The sequence below is a fragment of the Mobula hypostoma genome, chromosome 15 (genome assembly GCF_963921235.1).
Source record: "Mobula hypostoma chromosome 15, sMobHyp1.1, whole genome shotgun sequence".
Taxonomy (NCBI): Eukaryota; Metazoa; Chordata; class Chondrichthyes; order Myliobatiformes; family Myliobatidae; genus Mobula; species Mobula hypostoma.
In genome coordinates this window covers 55,986,888-56,001,610 of record NC_086111.1, presented here as the reverse complement: position 1 = coordinate 56,001,610, position 14,723 = coordinate 55,986,888, and the positions used below count along the sequence as shown (strand labels likewise).

Sequence of the window (14,723 nt, the reverse complement as noted above, 5' to 3'; positions counted from 1 at the left end):
TGAAAGTCAAAAGCCTTACGTCAGCACATCTCTGCACAGCCAGACTGTGGAAATTCGGAAAGAGAGGGGGGGAGAGGGAGAGAGAGACACACACACACAGACAGAGAGGGGGAGAGGGGGAGAGGGGGAGAGGGAGAGAGGGAGAGAGGGAGAGGGGGAGAGGGGGAGAGGGGGAGAGGGAGAGGGGGAGAGGGAGAGAGGGAGAGGGGGAGAGGGGGAGAGGGGGAGAGGGGGAGAGGGGGAGAGGGAGAGAGGGAGAGAGGGAGAGAGGGAGAGAGGGAGAGAGAATGATTTTTGCTTTGGAGGTAGGTTGAAAGTTATGTTTGTTTGATAAACCTCAGTTTTTTAATGTTTATTTTGAGATCCTTAAGTCATGTTTTGGTTTGGAAGGGATTTAAATACCAAATGCTCGGTGTGGTTAAATGTTTGTTTTTCAGAGAAAAGATGAAGCCTTGAAATCTAAGTTCTAAGTTAGAGTTTGGTTTTAATGTAATTGGCTTTCAGCAACACATTGTTTCTATTTCACTCAAATATGCTTTCTTGAAAAAAACAGTAACTACTTATATTCTGTTGATCCACAGTTGTCAACATGCTGATAAATTCACACTGAAACCATGATGAAGCAGGACCTTGTGCAACTTAATGTCGTCATGTGGATGTGTCAGAACAAGTATTGCCGACATAACAGCTGACAAAAACTTACGACAATCACCTATCAAATTTGTCAATGTTCCTGACATATTCAAAAACTATGAAAGTGAATGAATTTATTTAATTAACAGGCAAAATACTTATTTTGAATACATTGGTTTCTTATTCTTTTTAATTATGTAAATTACCAAGTACTTACTCATCCATTGCAGCAGATTCTTAGCAGTAAAATGAATGGGTTTGCTGTTCCTGTGCCTGGTCCAACCGGGCACAAGTTCAGCATGTAAATTCCTCAGCAAACACACTAGGAACTGTAGCAGATACTCTGCTGCTAGGGAAGAGTAAGATATGGAGAGAAAAGGAACAGAAACTGAGAAAATGGACTGAGAAATAATCTGCAGATGCCATCTAAGTAGCTGTTGTTTGTTGAAAGTTCAGAACTAACATAGGATAGCGCTGTCCTTAAACAGAAATAATGGTCTCCATTAATGAAAACTATTCCAAATTCAAGAGATATACAGTGGATTCCAGTTAATTGGGCTAAAGTGAGAAAAAGTACAAGAAAAATTACTGCTGACCACAGCTACCAATTTACCAAATTGCTATTAGGGAGACGCTACAAGTCCATCACCACCAGGACTAAACACCATCTCCAAAATTTCTTTCCTGTAGCTATCCAGCTTCTCAACAAAACTCACAGAGGTGTAATATTCTAACTGTCCCTGCACAACATCTGTTAAATGGTCTTTCCTGCTCTCCGTGTTCTGTTGATAATTATGAGTCTGTTCATATGCTGACATTTATTTAAGTCTGATTCTTGACATTTATGCATGTAAACGTTCTGCTAATTGTTGATAGCTCACAGCTGTTTGTAAATTGTTGGTTGCTATTGTGTTGTTTGTTCTGATACTGTTTGTTCAGTGTGTTATGCTTGGTATGTTTCACACACTGGCAGTAAAGTAGTTTTGATCAGTTAATCGGGACATAAGAATATAAGAACATAAATAGGAGCAGGAGTAGGCCAGCCGGCTCATCGAGCCTGCCCTGCCATTCAATAAGATCATGGCTGATCTGTCTGTAAACTCAGCTCCTGCCTTTTCCCCATAACCGTTAATTCCCCTACTATGTAAAAATCTATCTAACTGTAACTTAAATACAGTTAGCGAAGAAGCCTCAACTGCTTCCCTGGGCAGAGAATTCCACAGATTCAACACTCTCTGAGAAAAACTGTTTCTCCTCATCTCTGTCCTAAATCTTATTTGGGATAACTCCTGAAGAACAAAAACTAATCATGAAACTAGCTGGGGTTCCTTTTGTTTATTTGGGACACGATGCCACTTAACTGGGACAGGAGACTGTTGCTGAACAGTTTCTAACTAGCATCAATCTTACTTAAGCACTTGTATGGCTGTTGGACAAAACTTAAAGTGAAGTTTTTAAATAGAGTCAGTTATGTGTATTTGTGTTCAAAAAAACAAGTTGACTTTTGTCAAAATAATTTTTGTTGGTGAGAAATAAGCAGTAAGACAATTCAGAACTATTTTGCACACTCCGGTTTCAAGCATTCAGGCTTGGAGAACCCAGAAACAGCTGGGAGTGAAAATGAAAGGATTTTACTACTTCAACAAGTTAGGTACTATGAAGGATTTGAGGGTATCGACCACCATCTATGTTACAATGAAAATGAAGATTTGGAGGATGCAAATTTGAAAGCATTGTATGAAGGGAGTTCATTATCTGCACTAACTGTCTGTGCTGATTTTGTTCATTTACAGTCAATCAAAAGAACAAGGCTACGTACACGAGGCAAGTTCCTCTGTCAATAACTAATAGGAATTAATACACAGTTCTATAGTACTGTGGTAGTATTAGTAGTGTTCTAATTTGTTCTGTATTTCATTTAAATACATAATTGTTACACAGTTAAACAGCAGTTTGTCTTTTTTTATACATTTTCCATGAAGCTTTGGCTTATTGGGACAGATGCTTAATTGAACCAAACTGTCCTGACCTGTCCCAATTAACTGGAATCACTGCATTCATTCACTGATTTGTCATCATGTAATATCAGGACAATGGAAAACCAATGCATAATGCATGAGAGTATGAAGGGAATAAAAACAGAATACCTATATTTAATGTAGTTCAAGAGACAAAATTACACAAGTAATTGTGGCAATATTGGTAATTAATTTATAGTTCTTTTCTAGAACATTCATCAGTCTCTCTCAACAGATAACTATAAAAACTTCCAAGCAGATTTTTCCACAATTCCACAGAATATCCACTAGGCACGTAGACTATGGGGTGACACAACTGAGACAGATTTCCCTCCCATTTGCAGAAAGTCCCAAATGATAGTCTGACGAAAATCATGAATCATAGCTGTACGCAGCAAATTCAAATGTCAACTCTCCTGCAATTTCAAACCACAACACAAGGTTTTCTCAACTTAATCCTGTGTCATACAGCAACCAATGTTAAAACAGGATGCCTGTAAATTCTGCACCGCTGCAAAACCTCATTGAAAGACAGTACAGTAACTGTTGCACTTGAATTAGGAAAGCTTATACTGACCCCCAGAGGAAGAGAATCAAAAGACTTGGCATACTTCCCTGTAGAAATGTCAATGTCAATGTAAGGTGGAATTTGAACATCTATATCCCTCTACGCAATAGTCACTGCACACAGCACATCACTTCAAAATCACCCTCTTTTCATTGCCTGCTTAGATATTTCATGACAAATAGATAAAATGTCATAACTGCCTTTTTCACTAGTTTCATCCTCTAAACAACTTGTATCAATAACATGACAAACTCAATAAAAACAGCAATGATAAATGTTTTTAAATGACTGTTGCTATCCATGTATTTGTATCTTTTGAAAATAAAAGTTTAAGGAGCTCAGAAAACAGAATGAAGAGCACTAATGGTACTTTTGTGAATTTCTGTTTTCATTTTTGCTATTATTTCTACAAACATATGTAATCTACAGCTCTTCTGCAGCTGTAATCAGACCTAATTGTCCATGGAGGTAGCTTAATTTTCTTAAAATATCTTCCAAATAAAGATAATTTTTTCTGCAACAAATGATCTGAGAGGTCTCACCATTAAACAAATTACAAACTGAAATTCCCACAGCTCAAAATATACGAATATAATTACTAGTTCATTAAATAACTAAATATAGAACAAAATATTTTCCAATAGAACATCAATCTAGAATTTCTATTTCTAATAAAAAATTGAAAAGTACTATTTAAATGTTTTAGTTGAGTTATATTTCTGGCAGCCATGTCTACAAGAAATCAACAGGTAATTAATTTTATAGAAAGATTTGTTCTGAGAAGCATTTTGAACTTGGATTAAATGCAGGAATGCTTACCTTCATATTACAATAATAATTAGAAGCAAAATTCCACAAGTTGTTAAAACTCTTGTGTGGCTCATACACCAATTTTTTTTATTGGTGCTTCTGTGCAACCTTAATAGGCTTAAACATATGAAAACATAAATAGTTGAAAACACATGGCCAGAATCTCAGGTTGAGACTTGTATCTCAATTTGAGAACCTTTCATTATTTCTCTGTTCTGCCTTCCATTCTTCACTGTATCCCTCCCCTGTTCTTCACTTCCTATACCTCACCACTTTCCCTCCCTTTTTCTTTGAATACTCATATTTTGCCCTCCCACTTTCTCTTTCCCACTGCTTCCAATCAAATGCCCTCTGCATTTGTTTCTGTGCACTCCTGCAAGGAAGTTCAAGTTGTGGCCTGGAGTCATTGCCTGGGTTGTTGGATGCAATGCAAAGCTCCACCACACTGCCTATCATTAGAGTACAAAAGCGGAAAAAGATTGGAAAGAAATCAAAAGCCAAAAAGATGATGCACCAATTGGATAGTATCCTTCAACATGCGATAAACAAAATTACACATCTTTCAGCATACTTAAAGCAGTTTATGACAGTTTCAGTTCCTTATAACTTGGTTAAGAAAATCCTATAATAATGGATTCATAAAGGCTACACATTTCCTATTTACTGGCTAAAATCTCTGTTGTGTTTCTACAAATTTGATGTAAGATTATGGTCTGAATAACGTTAATGTTCACCTACCATAGTTGGGCTGGAGCAGTCTCCTCCTGGATTAGTTTCAGCACAAGTTGCACCTGATACCTACAAGACCAAACATTTTAAGAAACACATTGCAACTGAGTTGACAATCATTTGAGAATTGCATTAACAAACTAAATTCATAAAACACTTCAAATACTGAAAATTTCCAAGATACAGAATTATAAACAATGAATAGTGAGCTTCAAAAGAAGTCTGGGGGTGTGGTGGGTGGTTTGTTGCAGGTTGCTGATCACCATTAATTGCTTTGTAATACTTCAAACTACTTAAGGCATATACTTTACCCGGAACTGGTAAAGTCATTTTTTAAATGTAGATTGATGTGACTTTCACAATTTCATGGCAGGACAAGCTCCCTCTGTATGACGGAGAAGAATAAACCGCATTCTCCTGCCTTCTCCGCATAGCCTTTAACGTCCTTACTAATCGAGAACCTATCAACTTTCACTCTAAACATACCCAGCGACTTGGTCATCTGTGGCAATTAACTCCAGATTTACCACCCCCTGGCTAAAGAAATTCCTCCACATATCTATTCTAAAGGGTCATCTTTCTATTCTCAGGCTGTGCCCTCTGGTCCTAGACTATTGGAAACATCCTCTTCATGGTTCACTCTATTCAGACCCTTTCAATATTTGGGAGGTGTCAATGAATCATCGAATGCTCCTCATGCATTAATACTTTCATTTCCAAGATCATTTTCGTAAATCTCCCTTGGACCCTCTCCAATACTAGCACATACTTTCTTAGATATAGGACCCAAAACTGCTCACAATACCGCAATGTGGTCTGACCTATGCCTTGTAAAGCCTCATCCTCCTTTTTATATCCTAGTCCCTTTGAAATGAATGCCAATATAGCATTTGCCTTCTTTACTACCAATGCAACCAGCAAGTTAACCTTTAGGGAATCCTGTACTAGGACTCCTAGTTCTTTTGCACCTCCAGTCTTTGAGTTTGCTCCCAGTTCACAAAATAGTCCACACCTTTATTCCTTCTACCGAAGTCTATGACCATACACTTTCCTACATTGTACTCCATCTGGCACTTCTTTGCCTCATTCACACATTTTTCATGCATAACTACTTATTTTTAATTGGTATTTATAGGTAATACTGATACTTCCTGCAAAATTCTGGCAATACTTTTTTATACTATTGCCAGCAAGATGGTAGAATGTTGCAGCAGTTAGAAAGCATGGTAGGATTTTAGAAGAAAAGTTACTTTAATGAATGGCTAAAAGAGATAAAAAGGAATGTTTTCAACACTTAATTATAGAGTCGTACACTGCAAACAAAGCATACCTGAAATCCAATCAAACAAAAGAGAATCTACAGATGCTGGAAATCCAAGCAACACACACAAGATGCTGGTGGAACTCAGCAAGCCAGGCAGCATCTATGGAAAGGAGGACAGTTGATGTTTCAGACCCTCCTGCTGAAGGGTCTTGGCCTGAAACGTCCACTGTACTCTGTTCTATAGATGCTGCCTGGCCTGCTGAGTTCCTCCAGCATTTTGTGTGCTGCACACCTGAAGTGTTGTATTTAACAGAGCCTTTAACAGAGATCCTCAGGGATAAATCCTCTGAGGTATTGATCATGTAGATAGACAGAGGCTTTTCTCCAAGGCTGAAACGGCTAACTCGAGGGGACATAGTTTTAAGGTGCTTGGAAGTAGTTCAAGTACAGGGGGAGGGCGTGTCAGAGGTAAGTTTTTCACACAGACAGTGATGGGTGTGTGGAATGCACTGCCAGCAACAGTGGTAGAAGCAGATACAATAGGATCTGCCTCTACCACTGATTCTTAGATAGGTACATGAAGCTTGGAAAAATAGAGGGCTCTGAGGTAGGGAAATTGTAGGCAGTTTCTAGAGTGGGTTACATCGTTGGCACAACACTGTGGGCCGAAGGGCCTGTAATGTGCTGTGGATTTCTATGTTCTAAAATTTACTCACTTCTAAAAAAAAGCATGGAATAATTAGGGATAGTCAATATGGCTTTGTGCATCAGGGAAGGTTACGTCTTACAAACCTGAATGAGTTTTTTGATGAGGTGACCCAGATGATTAAGAAGATTTTCAAAAATTTTTTCGTATGTGTAGGCCTTAGAGCAAAGGGCTGAAAAGCAGAACATCAAGATGTGACATAGAGGAAAGAGAGTGGAAAACTCCTCTATAATTAAGATGATGAGATGATCTCTCTCTTCCTTAGTTGGGCACTAGCTTTGAGTAGGTTGTAAATGGAAAAACAGAAAACGATGTTGATAGCACAGGTAACAAAAATATGAAAGGCAAGGAATAAATCACAGACGTTTTGCATCCCAAGCTGCTACTTTTAATTCACATTTAGAAATTTCATACCAAAATATTCATCCACTGTTTACACCTCCAGATGTGCAGTCTACACTGGCAAGCCCCACCAGAAATCCTGTTGATTTCACAAGGTGTTAAATAACCACTACAGTTTCCCAGTCTTGTATTTAGTTTGCCGTAACTGTTTATCATTAATTCAGCTGCCTCTTAGGCAACCATATATTGCAGTCTCGAAGAAATGTGGTACTTACAGGAGAATCTGGAGGATTTTCATCATCCCTTGAAAGAGAACTATTGAAAGCCTTATTGAAGGTCTCACTGTTTTGCTTGTGCTTTTCAATTGTAGCATTGATAACCTAATTTGAAAAAACAATGTTTTTGTGATATTTAACAACTAATTCCAGCATTGACTGGAAAACAATTCAGTAACAAAATATTTTGCTGGACATTCCATACCTGAAACCAATCTTTGCTTTCTTCCTCAGTCCTGAAATATTAATGTTTTAGAGAATTCATTATATTGATAATTGTGTCATTTTTGCTTGAACTCTTCCTTTCAATAAACATTTTAAAAACTTGCTTTCATACATTTTCAATCCACTGCACATTTCCTTTCGAACCTGAACAGAAAGTTTAACCAGAACAATCATAATGAAAAATTAAAATATTCCATATACCTGGCCTGAAGTTCCAGAGATCGCTGCTTTCCCATGATTGTAAATGTATGCATTACATTCGTTTTCACAATTTCTTGGACCTAAAGAAGAGATTAAATTGCTCTCAACATGCCAACATATGTTCTGTGAAATAATTTATATTTTGTAACAATATTATATCACAAACCTGCATTCCAGCAATGTCAATCCTTTCTCTCACGCTGAATTTCTGTCCCATCAGTCGAAGCTTTGGCACACAGTAAAGAACCATATTGTTGAACTAAAGATAAAAATATTTGATTTCAAACAGTGTCTAGCTATAAAATAATGCAAATAATATTAAGCAATTATGATAGATAACGTGGTTTCATTTCCATTTAATTAATAAATGATTGCCATGAAATAATAGAAGTTTAATAAATCATTAAAGGAACCTAGGTACCGTATCAAGTTATTTATGCAAAAGTCATAAAAATCCATAATGTTACAAAATTATACAACATGGTGAAATTTTACAACATTGTGAAGCGGCTTTCTGAGAAAAACTGTTTTGACTAAGTTGCCTAAACAATTCTTCCCTGAAACTGAGTATGAGAAATGTCCTTATAAATCATTTTATCTAATTTACTCAATCGATAATAACCATTTCCCAGAGCTATGGGGGTTGTGCCCCATTTTAAGGATGAAAAGGGCTTACATAAATGGAACTTACTTTTACTAGTTTCTTCAAACAGGAGTACGGTATTAATAACAACAGTGAAGAACGGAGGCTAACAAATCGTATTCCCAAAGTGAAAAAGTGAAAAGTAAAGCCAACTATATTGTTCTATTTAATAGTGACAATGTCTGCATCCTCTTACTCTGCACCATCAGTCAGTCTGTCACAAAACCACTGGACTGTTAAGCAGCGGGGTAGAGAAATAGCAAAATGCAGCTTTGACAAATCTGTGATATGAAATAATATGAACAGTTGTAATTATGGAGCTCCTGTATGAAGGAATGGACCATATCTGCTAAAATGTGGGGAAGAGGATAGATAAATGCTGATACCTTATAAAATTTGACGATGGCTTACCAGAAACAGGTATCGATCTTGAGCTGAACCATTCTTAGCTGACAGCTTTTGAATGTGGCCCTCTTTAATAAGTTCATTAGCTGGATTGACGATATCTGCTTCACCACCAAGCCTTTCATAAACTTCCAGTAGCTTATTCATTTTTTCCTAGAAAATAAAAAAAGTTTAATATCTTGATGCAACAAGATTCCTGTCATCATAGCTTTTGATCAGACACAATATATTACATTAATTCAATAAATTACGATTGTACAAGGGGCTTGCTTAATATTTAAATAGGTTCATGAATACTAAATAAGGTGCATGGAAAGTTTCATCACTTTTAATCCACAGATGATTTACACACCTATTATTTTAACAGGCAATAGTTGGTGATGAAATTATTAAAAAAGGATTACATTTCACTGTTACAAAGTGACACAATTAACTCTCAGTTACTAATGGGTCACTAAAGACAAATTTAAATGATGAAATTTTAAATTTCTGCAAACAATAGCATATGGAATAAAACTTCTAAAGATAAGAAGGGCTTACACAAGTGGAACTTGTTTTTACTAGTTTCTTCAAACAGGAATATGTTATTAATAACAAGTAACAACAGTGAAGAATTGAGGCTAACAAATTGTATTCCCAAAGTAAAAACTGAAAAATAAACTTTATTGTTCTATTTAATAGTGACACTGTCTGCATCCTCTTACTCTGCACCATCAGTTTCAGTCTGTCACTAAACCACAGGACTGTTAAGCAGCATAGTGAGAGAAATAGCAAAATGAGTAAAATTTTAAATCAATAAAAATCTAACATATTTGTGTCAGTTGTATCTGAAGTAATTCATTTTATTGCATGAACATCAATTTCTTGGACTTCCGGTAATATCACTACCCGCTTCATCATTCCCCTCTCTCATCTCCTTACCTGCCCATCACCTCCCTCTGGTGCTCCTCCTCCTTCCCTTTCTTCCCTGGTCATTTGTCCTCTCCTATCACATTCCACTTTCCCCAGCCCTTTATCTCTTTCACCAATCAACTTCCCAGTTCTTTACTTCACGTCCCCACCCCCACCCCCCTGGTTTCACCTAACACCTACTGCCTTGTATTTCTTCCTCCCCTCCCCCACCTTCTTACTCTGACTTCTCGTCTTTTTTCTCCCGGCCTGATGAAGCGACATGGCCCGAATCATTGCCTGTTTACTCCTTTCCATAGGTGCTGCTTGGCCTGCTGAGTTCCTCCAGCATTTTGTGTGTGTGTTGCTTGGATTTCCAGCATCTGCAGATTTCCTTCTGTTTGTAAATAATCTTGTCATTTTTTTTCTTTTCCTGATTATTTACCTTTCTGCACCACCTCTGAATATAACCTTACTAAAGTTTTATTATTAAAACAAATCCCCAGATGCTTCAATCTGGGCTGTGAAATTGCCAACTTGTAAGCAATTACACCCATGACATCTGGAAGCTCAGGACTACAAATGTTACTGGGTTGCACAGTGGTGCAGTGGACTGCACGGTTTCATATCAGCTAACATAACACTACACAGCGTCAGCGATTGGAGTTCAAATCCTGAGTTGGTCCGTGAGAAGTCTGTACACTCGTCCTGTGACCGTGTGCTCCGGTTTCCCCCCCACATTTCAATGACGTGCAGGTGAGTGAGTTGTGCGCATTCTACGTTGGTGCTAGAAGCATGGCAACACTTGCTGGCTGCCATCAGCACATCCTCAGATTGTGTTGGCTGTGACTCAAGTGACACAATTCACTGTATGTTTTGATGTACACGTGACAAGTAAAGCTTATGGAAGCCACGTACTGTGTGTTGCACGTTTATTATGGTAACAGGTCACATTAGTGGGGGCATGGTAAAAGTGAAGGGAATAAGTTACGTATTCCTGCTTATCTTGTGGCAGGTTACAGCTTGGGACCACGGAAGTTGTATCTTTTCTGACTGAAGGATTGAATATAGCATTCGACCTTTGGAGCTGTGGGCATATCATGCAAGTATAACAAGTCCGTATGGTCAAAGACAGACAGCAATTGTTTTGTTTGATTTTGGATTAGTTTTTGCTGCTACATTTTGTCAGCAAAGATTTCGACAGTTAGACCAAATGGATATGAGCCGTTAGATGCATCCAAGAAACTGGAAGCACCAGCCTGGAGCAGCTTGTGGCAAGTAACAATCTTTTTTGTTGTTTCACACTGTGTGTTTGGATTTGAAACACAGTTCTGAAGTGGTCAACGTTGCCATGTCCAACTGGGTTGGACTGCACTGTTCTGAAGTGTTCGATCCTTGATTCTGTTGAAATGCCGAAGAATTGAAAAGCTGAATTGAAACTGCATTGTCTTGTCTTGTTTGCGCACTTAGAATTCAAAATGAGTCAGGCTGGAAGTAGTAATGTTGAAGGCAGAACTAAGAGAGAAATTAAGTTTATGGGGAAAGCTTTGGTGAACAGGGTTGACAGCCTCTGAAAGGACTATAATAAAGTGTTAAAGAGGATTAAAGATTTAACATTGTCAATTAGCAATCCTTGCAGGAAGAGCAAGAATTTATTTCCGGAGTGCAGTCTTATTTGGATGATTTTAAAGCTCTTTGTGAAGATACTATTAGGCTGCTTTCTTTAATGCCCATCTCTGAGCGAGATAAACAGGTTGCAGATTTTGTAAGCGTTGATATGCTTATTAGTACAGTCACAGCAGAGGCTGAACAATGGTTGAAATAAATATGCTATGTTGAAGGTCAGCTCCCTGGGGGAAATGAAAACATTTACGAGCCAGTACAGGCTGTGACTACGTATAAAGGTGACAAGTCACAGGATAACGTATGCGCTGAGAACAGCACGTCTAACGTGTATGCAGCCAGTCCTGACGATAAGAGATCGACATCCCGTGCATCTAAATACCACATTGGTACACACTAAAATGGAGGCTGATTTAGCTAAGTTACACACAAGGCAACAGATATTCAGGGATAAACACGTGTTGGAAGAACAGGTGGAACAGCTTCGGAGAGATCAGGGACATCAGGAAGTATAATTTCAGAAAAACCAGGAATAGTTTTGGAAAAATCAGGAATAAAAGGCAGAGCAACTTCGAAGACAGATGGAGGAGGTGAAGTTGCAGGAAGAAATTGCAGGCAAAATGGGCAGAGTTAAAGTGCTACAGGCTGCAATTGCTAAAACAAGCTCCAGCAGTGCTGTTCTTTGGGGGTAGTTCCTATGTTGACCAGAGACAGAGAAAATCCAGCATACTGAATCTCTGGAGAATGTAAAGTCCACGAGCCAGTAATTTGAACCCCAAGTATTCACTCTCAGCCTACACCAAGGAGGCACTCTGAACCTATGACATGACCAATAGCAAAAGGTGCTTCTGAGAACATTAGTTTATGGTATGAAGACACTCGTATTTCAGATGATAAAGGTCTGGAGGCCATAAAGACATGAAAAGAAATAACAAGTATAGTGATGCAACAACAATGCATTGCATCTCTGCTTAAAAGAGAGATTCAAATCTTTGATGGCGATTCATTTATGAGGGCTTTCAGGAATAGCATTAAAAGTAAGACTGAAGATTTTGGTGACTGTCTCTAATTTCTCGACAGTACACTGGAGGTTACCCTAAAGAGCTTGTCAAAGGTTGCAATCGAGCCAGCCCGGAGGAAGAATATCTGAGGGCTAAGGCCTTACTACAGGAGCACTTTGGTAAGGATCTGATATTGCCGCGGCCTACAAGGAAAAGGCTCGTTCTTGGCAGCACATCAAGTCGGAAGACGTGAAAACTCTTCAAGATTAGTCTTTTTCTTAGAAGTTGTTGCAATGCTGCAGAAGACATGCAGGCCATGCATGAGTTGAACATGCCCGTTAATATGAAGATTGTTGCAGACATCCCACCCTGCAAAAACTGATTTCAGGGAGGTAGCACCATCAATTTGCGGGAGACTTCCAGGAGAGATGGGATGTCTGCAATAGAGTAGCTCCTTAGCAGCCAGCCAGCTGGTTTAAATAACATTAGCTATGCTAATGAGCGAATGACACCTGTTAAACTCACTTCAACATGTCTTTTACAGTCTTAACCCACCATGGGCAATAGAAAAGTCACTGTTGCAAATAATGCAGCGAGTAACACTGTCATTATTTTTGACCCCTATTAGGCAGGGGTACACTTTAGTGTAGTCTGGGGTGACGTACATTTTTTTTTCAATCTTTTTATTAGTTTTATAGAATATAAACATAACATAGCAATAATACAAAGTTGTTGGGAATACATTGTTATACTTAACATGAGTAATTATAAAACCAAATAGTATTTAATTGACAAAACTCCCAATCATATAGGATACCAATGAATAATACAGGATGAAAAGAAAATATCTAGACAAAAATCATGAAAAAAGAAAAAAAAATAAAACCCCCTCAAAAAAACTAATCTAAACAGAATTAATCAACTAAACTAAAAAAAAACCTGGGCAATTTTAACAACGTAAAAATGGAAAAAAAGAAAATCTTAGTGTCGACAACTCCATTCCTCTCAACCAACACTACAGAGAAGTAAAATAAGTTTGGAAATGGTCAAATTATACCATATGAAAATGCTGAATAAATGGCCTCCAAGTTTTTTCAAATTTAATGGAAGGGTCATAAACCACACTTGTAATTTTTTCCAAATTTAAACACAACATAGTTTGTGAAAACCAGTGAAATACAGTAGGAGGGTTAATCTCTTACCAATTCAGTAAAATAGATCTTCTAGCCATTAAAGTAAGAAATGCAATCATCCGACGAGCTGAAGGGGTTAAGTGATTTGATTCTATCATTGGTAATCCAAAAATAGCATTAATTGGGTGAGGTTGTAAGTCTGTATTCAACAGCGTTGAAATAATATCAAAAATATTTTTCCAATATTTTTCCAACAAAGGACATGACCAAAACATGTGAGTTAAAGAAGCTGACATATGTTTTATATCTTTTTTTTTGGAACACTCTGCCATGGCGCGCTCTCGCTCTCTCTCTCGTGGTCGCTCACGCGCTCTCTCTCTTTCACTTGCTTTCTCTCTCGGGCACTCTCGCTTGCTTGCTCTTGCGCTCTCTCACGCTCTTGCTTGCTTGCTCTCTCGCGCGCTCTCTCTCTCACTTGCTTTCTCTCGCTCTCTCGCGCTCTCTCTCTCTCTCTCGCGCACTCTTTCGCTTTCAAAAAAATTGATTTCCGTGATATTGTATATAATTTGCGGGTTCAGGGAGCCACTATTCATATGCAGGAGACTTCCGGAACTTCCGGGAGAGGTGGGATGTTTGTTGTTGTAAATAAGTTGTCCCCTGAACTTAGAAAAGAATGGCGATCGGCAGTCTATGAACTGCATGAAAGGCACAAACATAAGGTTACTTTCACTGATCCCGTTGCGCCACCCGTCAGCTAGTACTAAGTATGGGTGTGAACAAAACTAGATCACAAATTTGTTTTCAAACTAAAGGAAGCAGCTTTGCCACTACTGTGGATGCTGAAAGTGAAGCAAAAACTGAGCCCAGAACTAATGATAAGGTTTACCTGTTCTGCCAGGGTGAGCATACTTTGGACTTGTACTCTAAGTTGATGAAAAGGGTTTATAAGGAGAATTATGCCTTCTGATAAGAAAAAGGTGTCTGTTTTGGTTGTTTGTGTAGGGAACTCATCAAAGAGGATTGCAAGAAGCGTCTTTCATGCAAGGTACATGGTGGCAAGCATGTCAACTTCCTTCATATGCACTCTGATGAAAAGAGTGCAGGTTCGAAACACGCTGTGAATGACGCAAACACAGCAGCGAGTACCGCCCAGGTATCTAATGGCCTTACGGGGGAGATCACCTGAGAGATCACAAAGAGATCATCTGAATGGTCTCACCCGAAACACGTTCATTTGCTGGAAATTAAGTCAGAAATCG

General features: G+C 38.4%; 1 protein-coding gene across 10 annotated transcripts in view; it reads right to left on the bottom strand.

Moving 5' to 3' along the window:
- The window catches only part of LOC134356877 (FYVE, RhoGEF and PH domain-containing protein 3-like), a 269,626-nt gene that overhangs the window by 29,237 nt on the left and 225,666 nt on the right, over nucleotides 1–14,723 (bottom strand). For all 10 annotated transcript variants that reach the window (XM_063068102.1, XM_063068108.1, XM_063068106.1 and 7 more), the window contains 6 exons: nucleotides 8,826–8,972; nucleotides 7,938–8,030; nucleotides 7,772–7,851; nucleotides 7,551–7,581; nucleotides 7,346–7,450; nucleotides 4,768–4,827 (listed from right to left, as the gene is read on the bottom strand). In XM_063068102.1, the coding sequence (XP_062924172.1) occupies nucleotides 4,768–4,827; nucleotides 7,346–7,450; nucleotides 7,551–7,581; nucleotides 7,772–7,851; nucleotides 7,938–8,030; nucleotides 8,826–8,972 (516 nt within the window). The remainder of the gene's footprint in view (nucleotides 1–4,767; nucleotides 4,828–7,345; nucleotides 7,451–7,550; nucleotides 7,582–7,771; nucleotides 7,852–7,937; nucleotides 8,031–8,825; nucleotides 8,973–14,723) is intronic.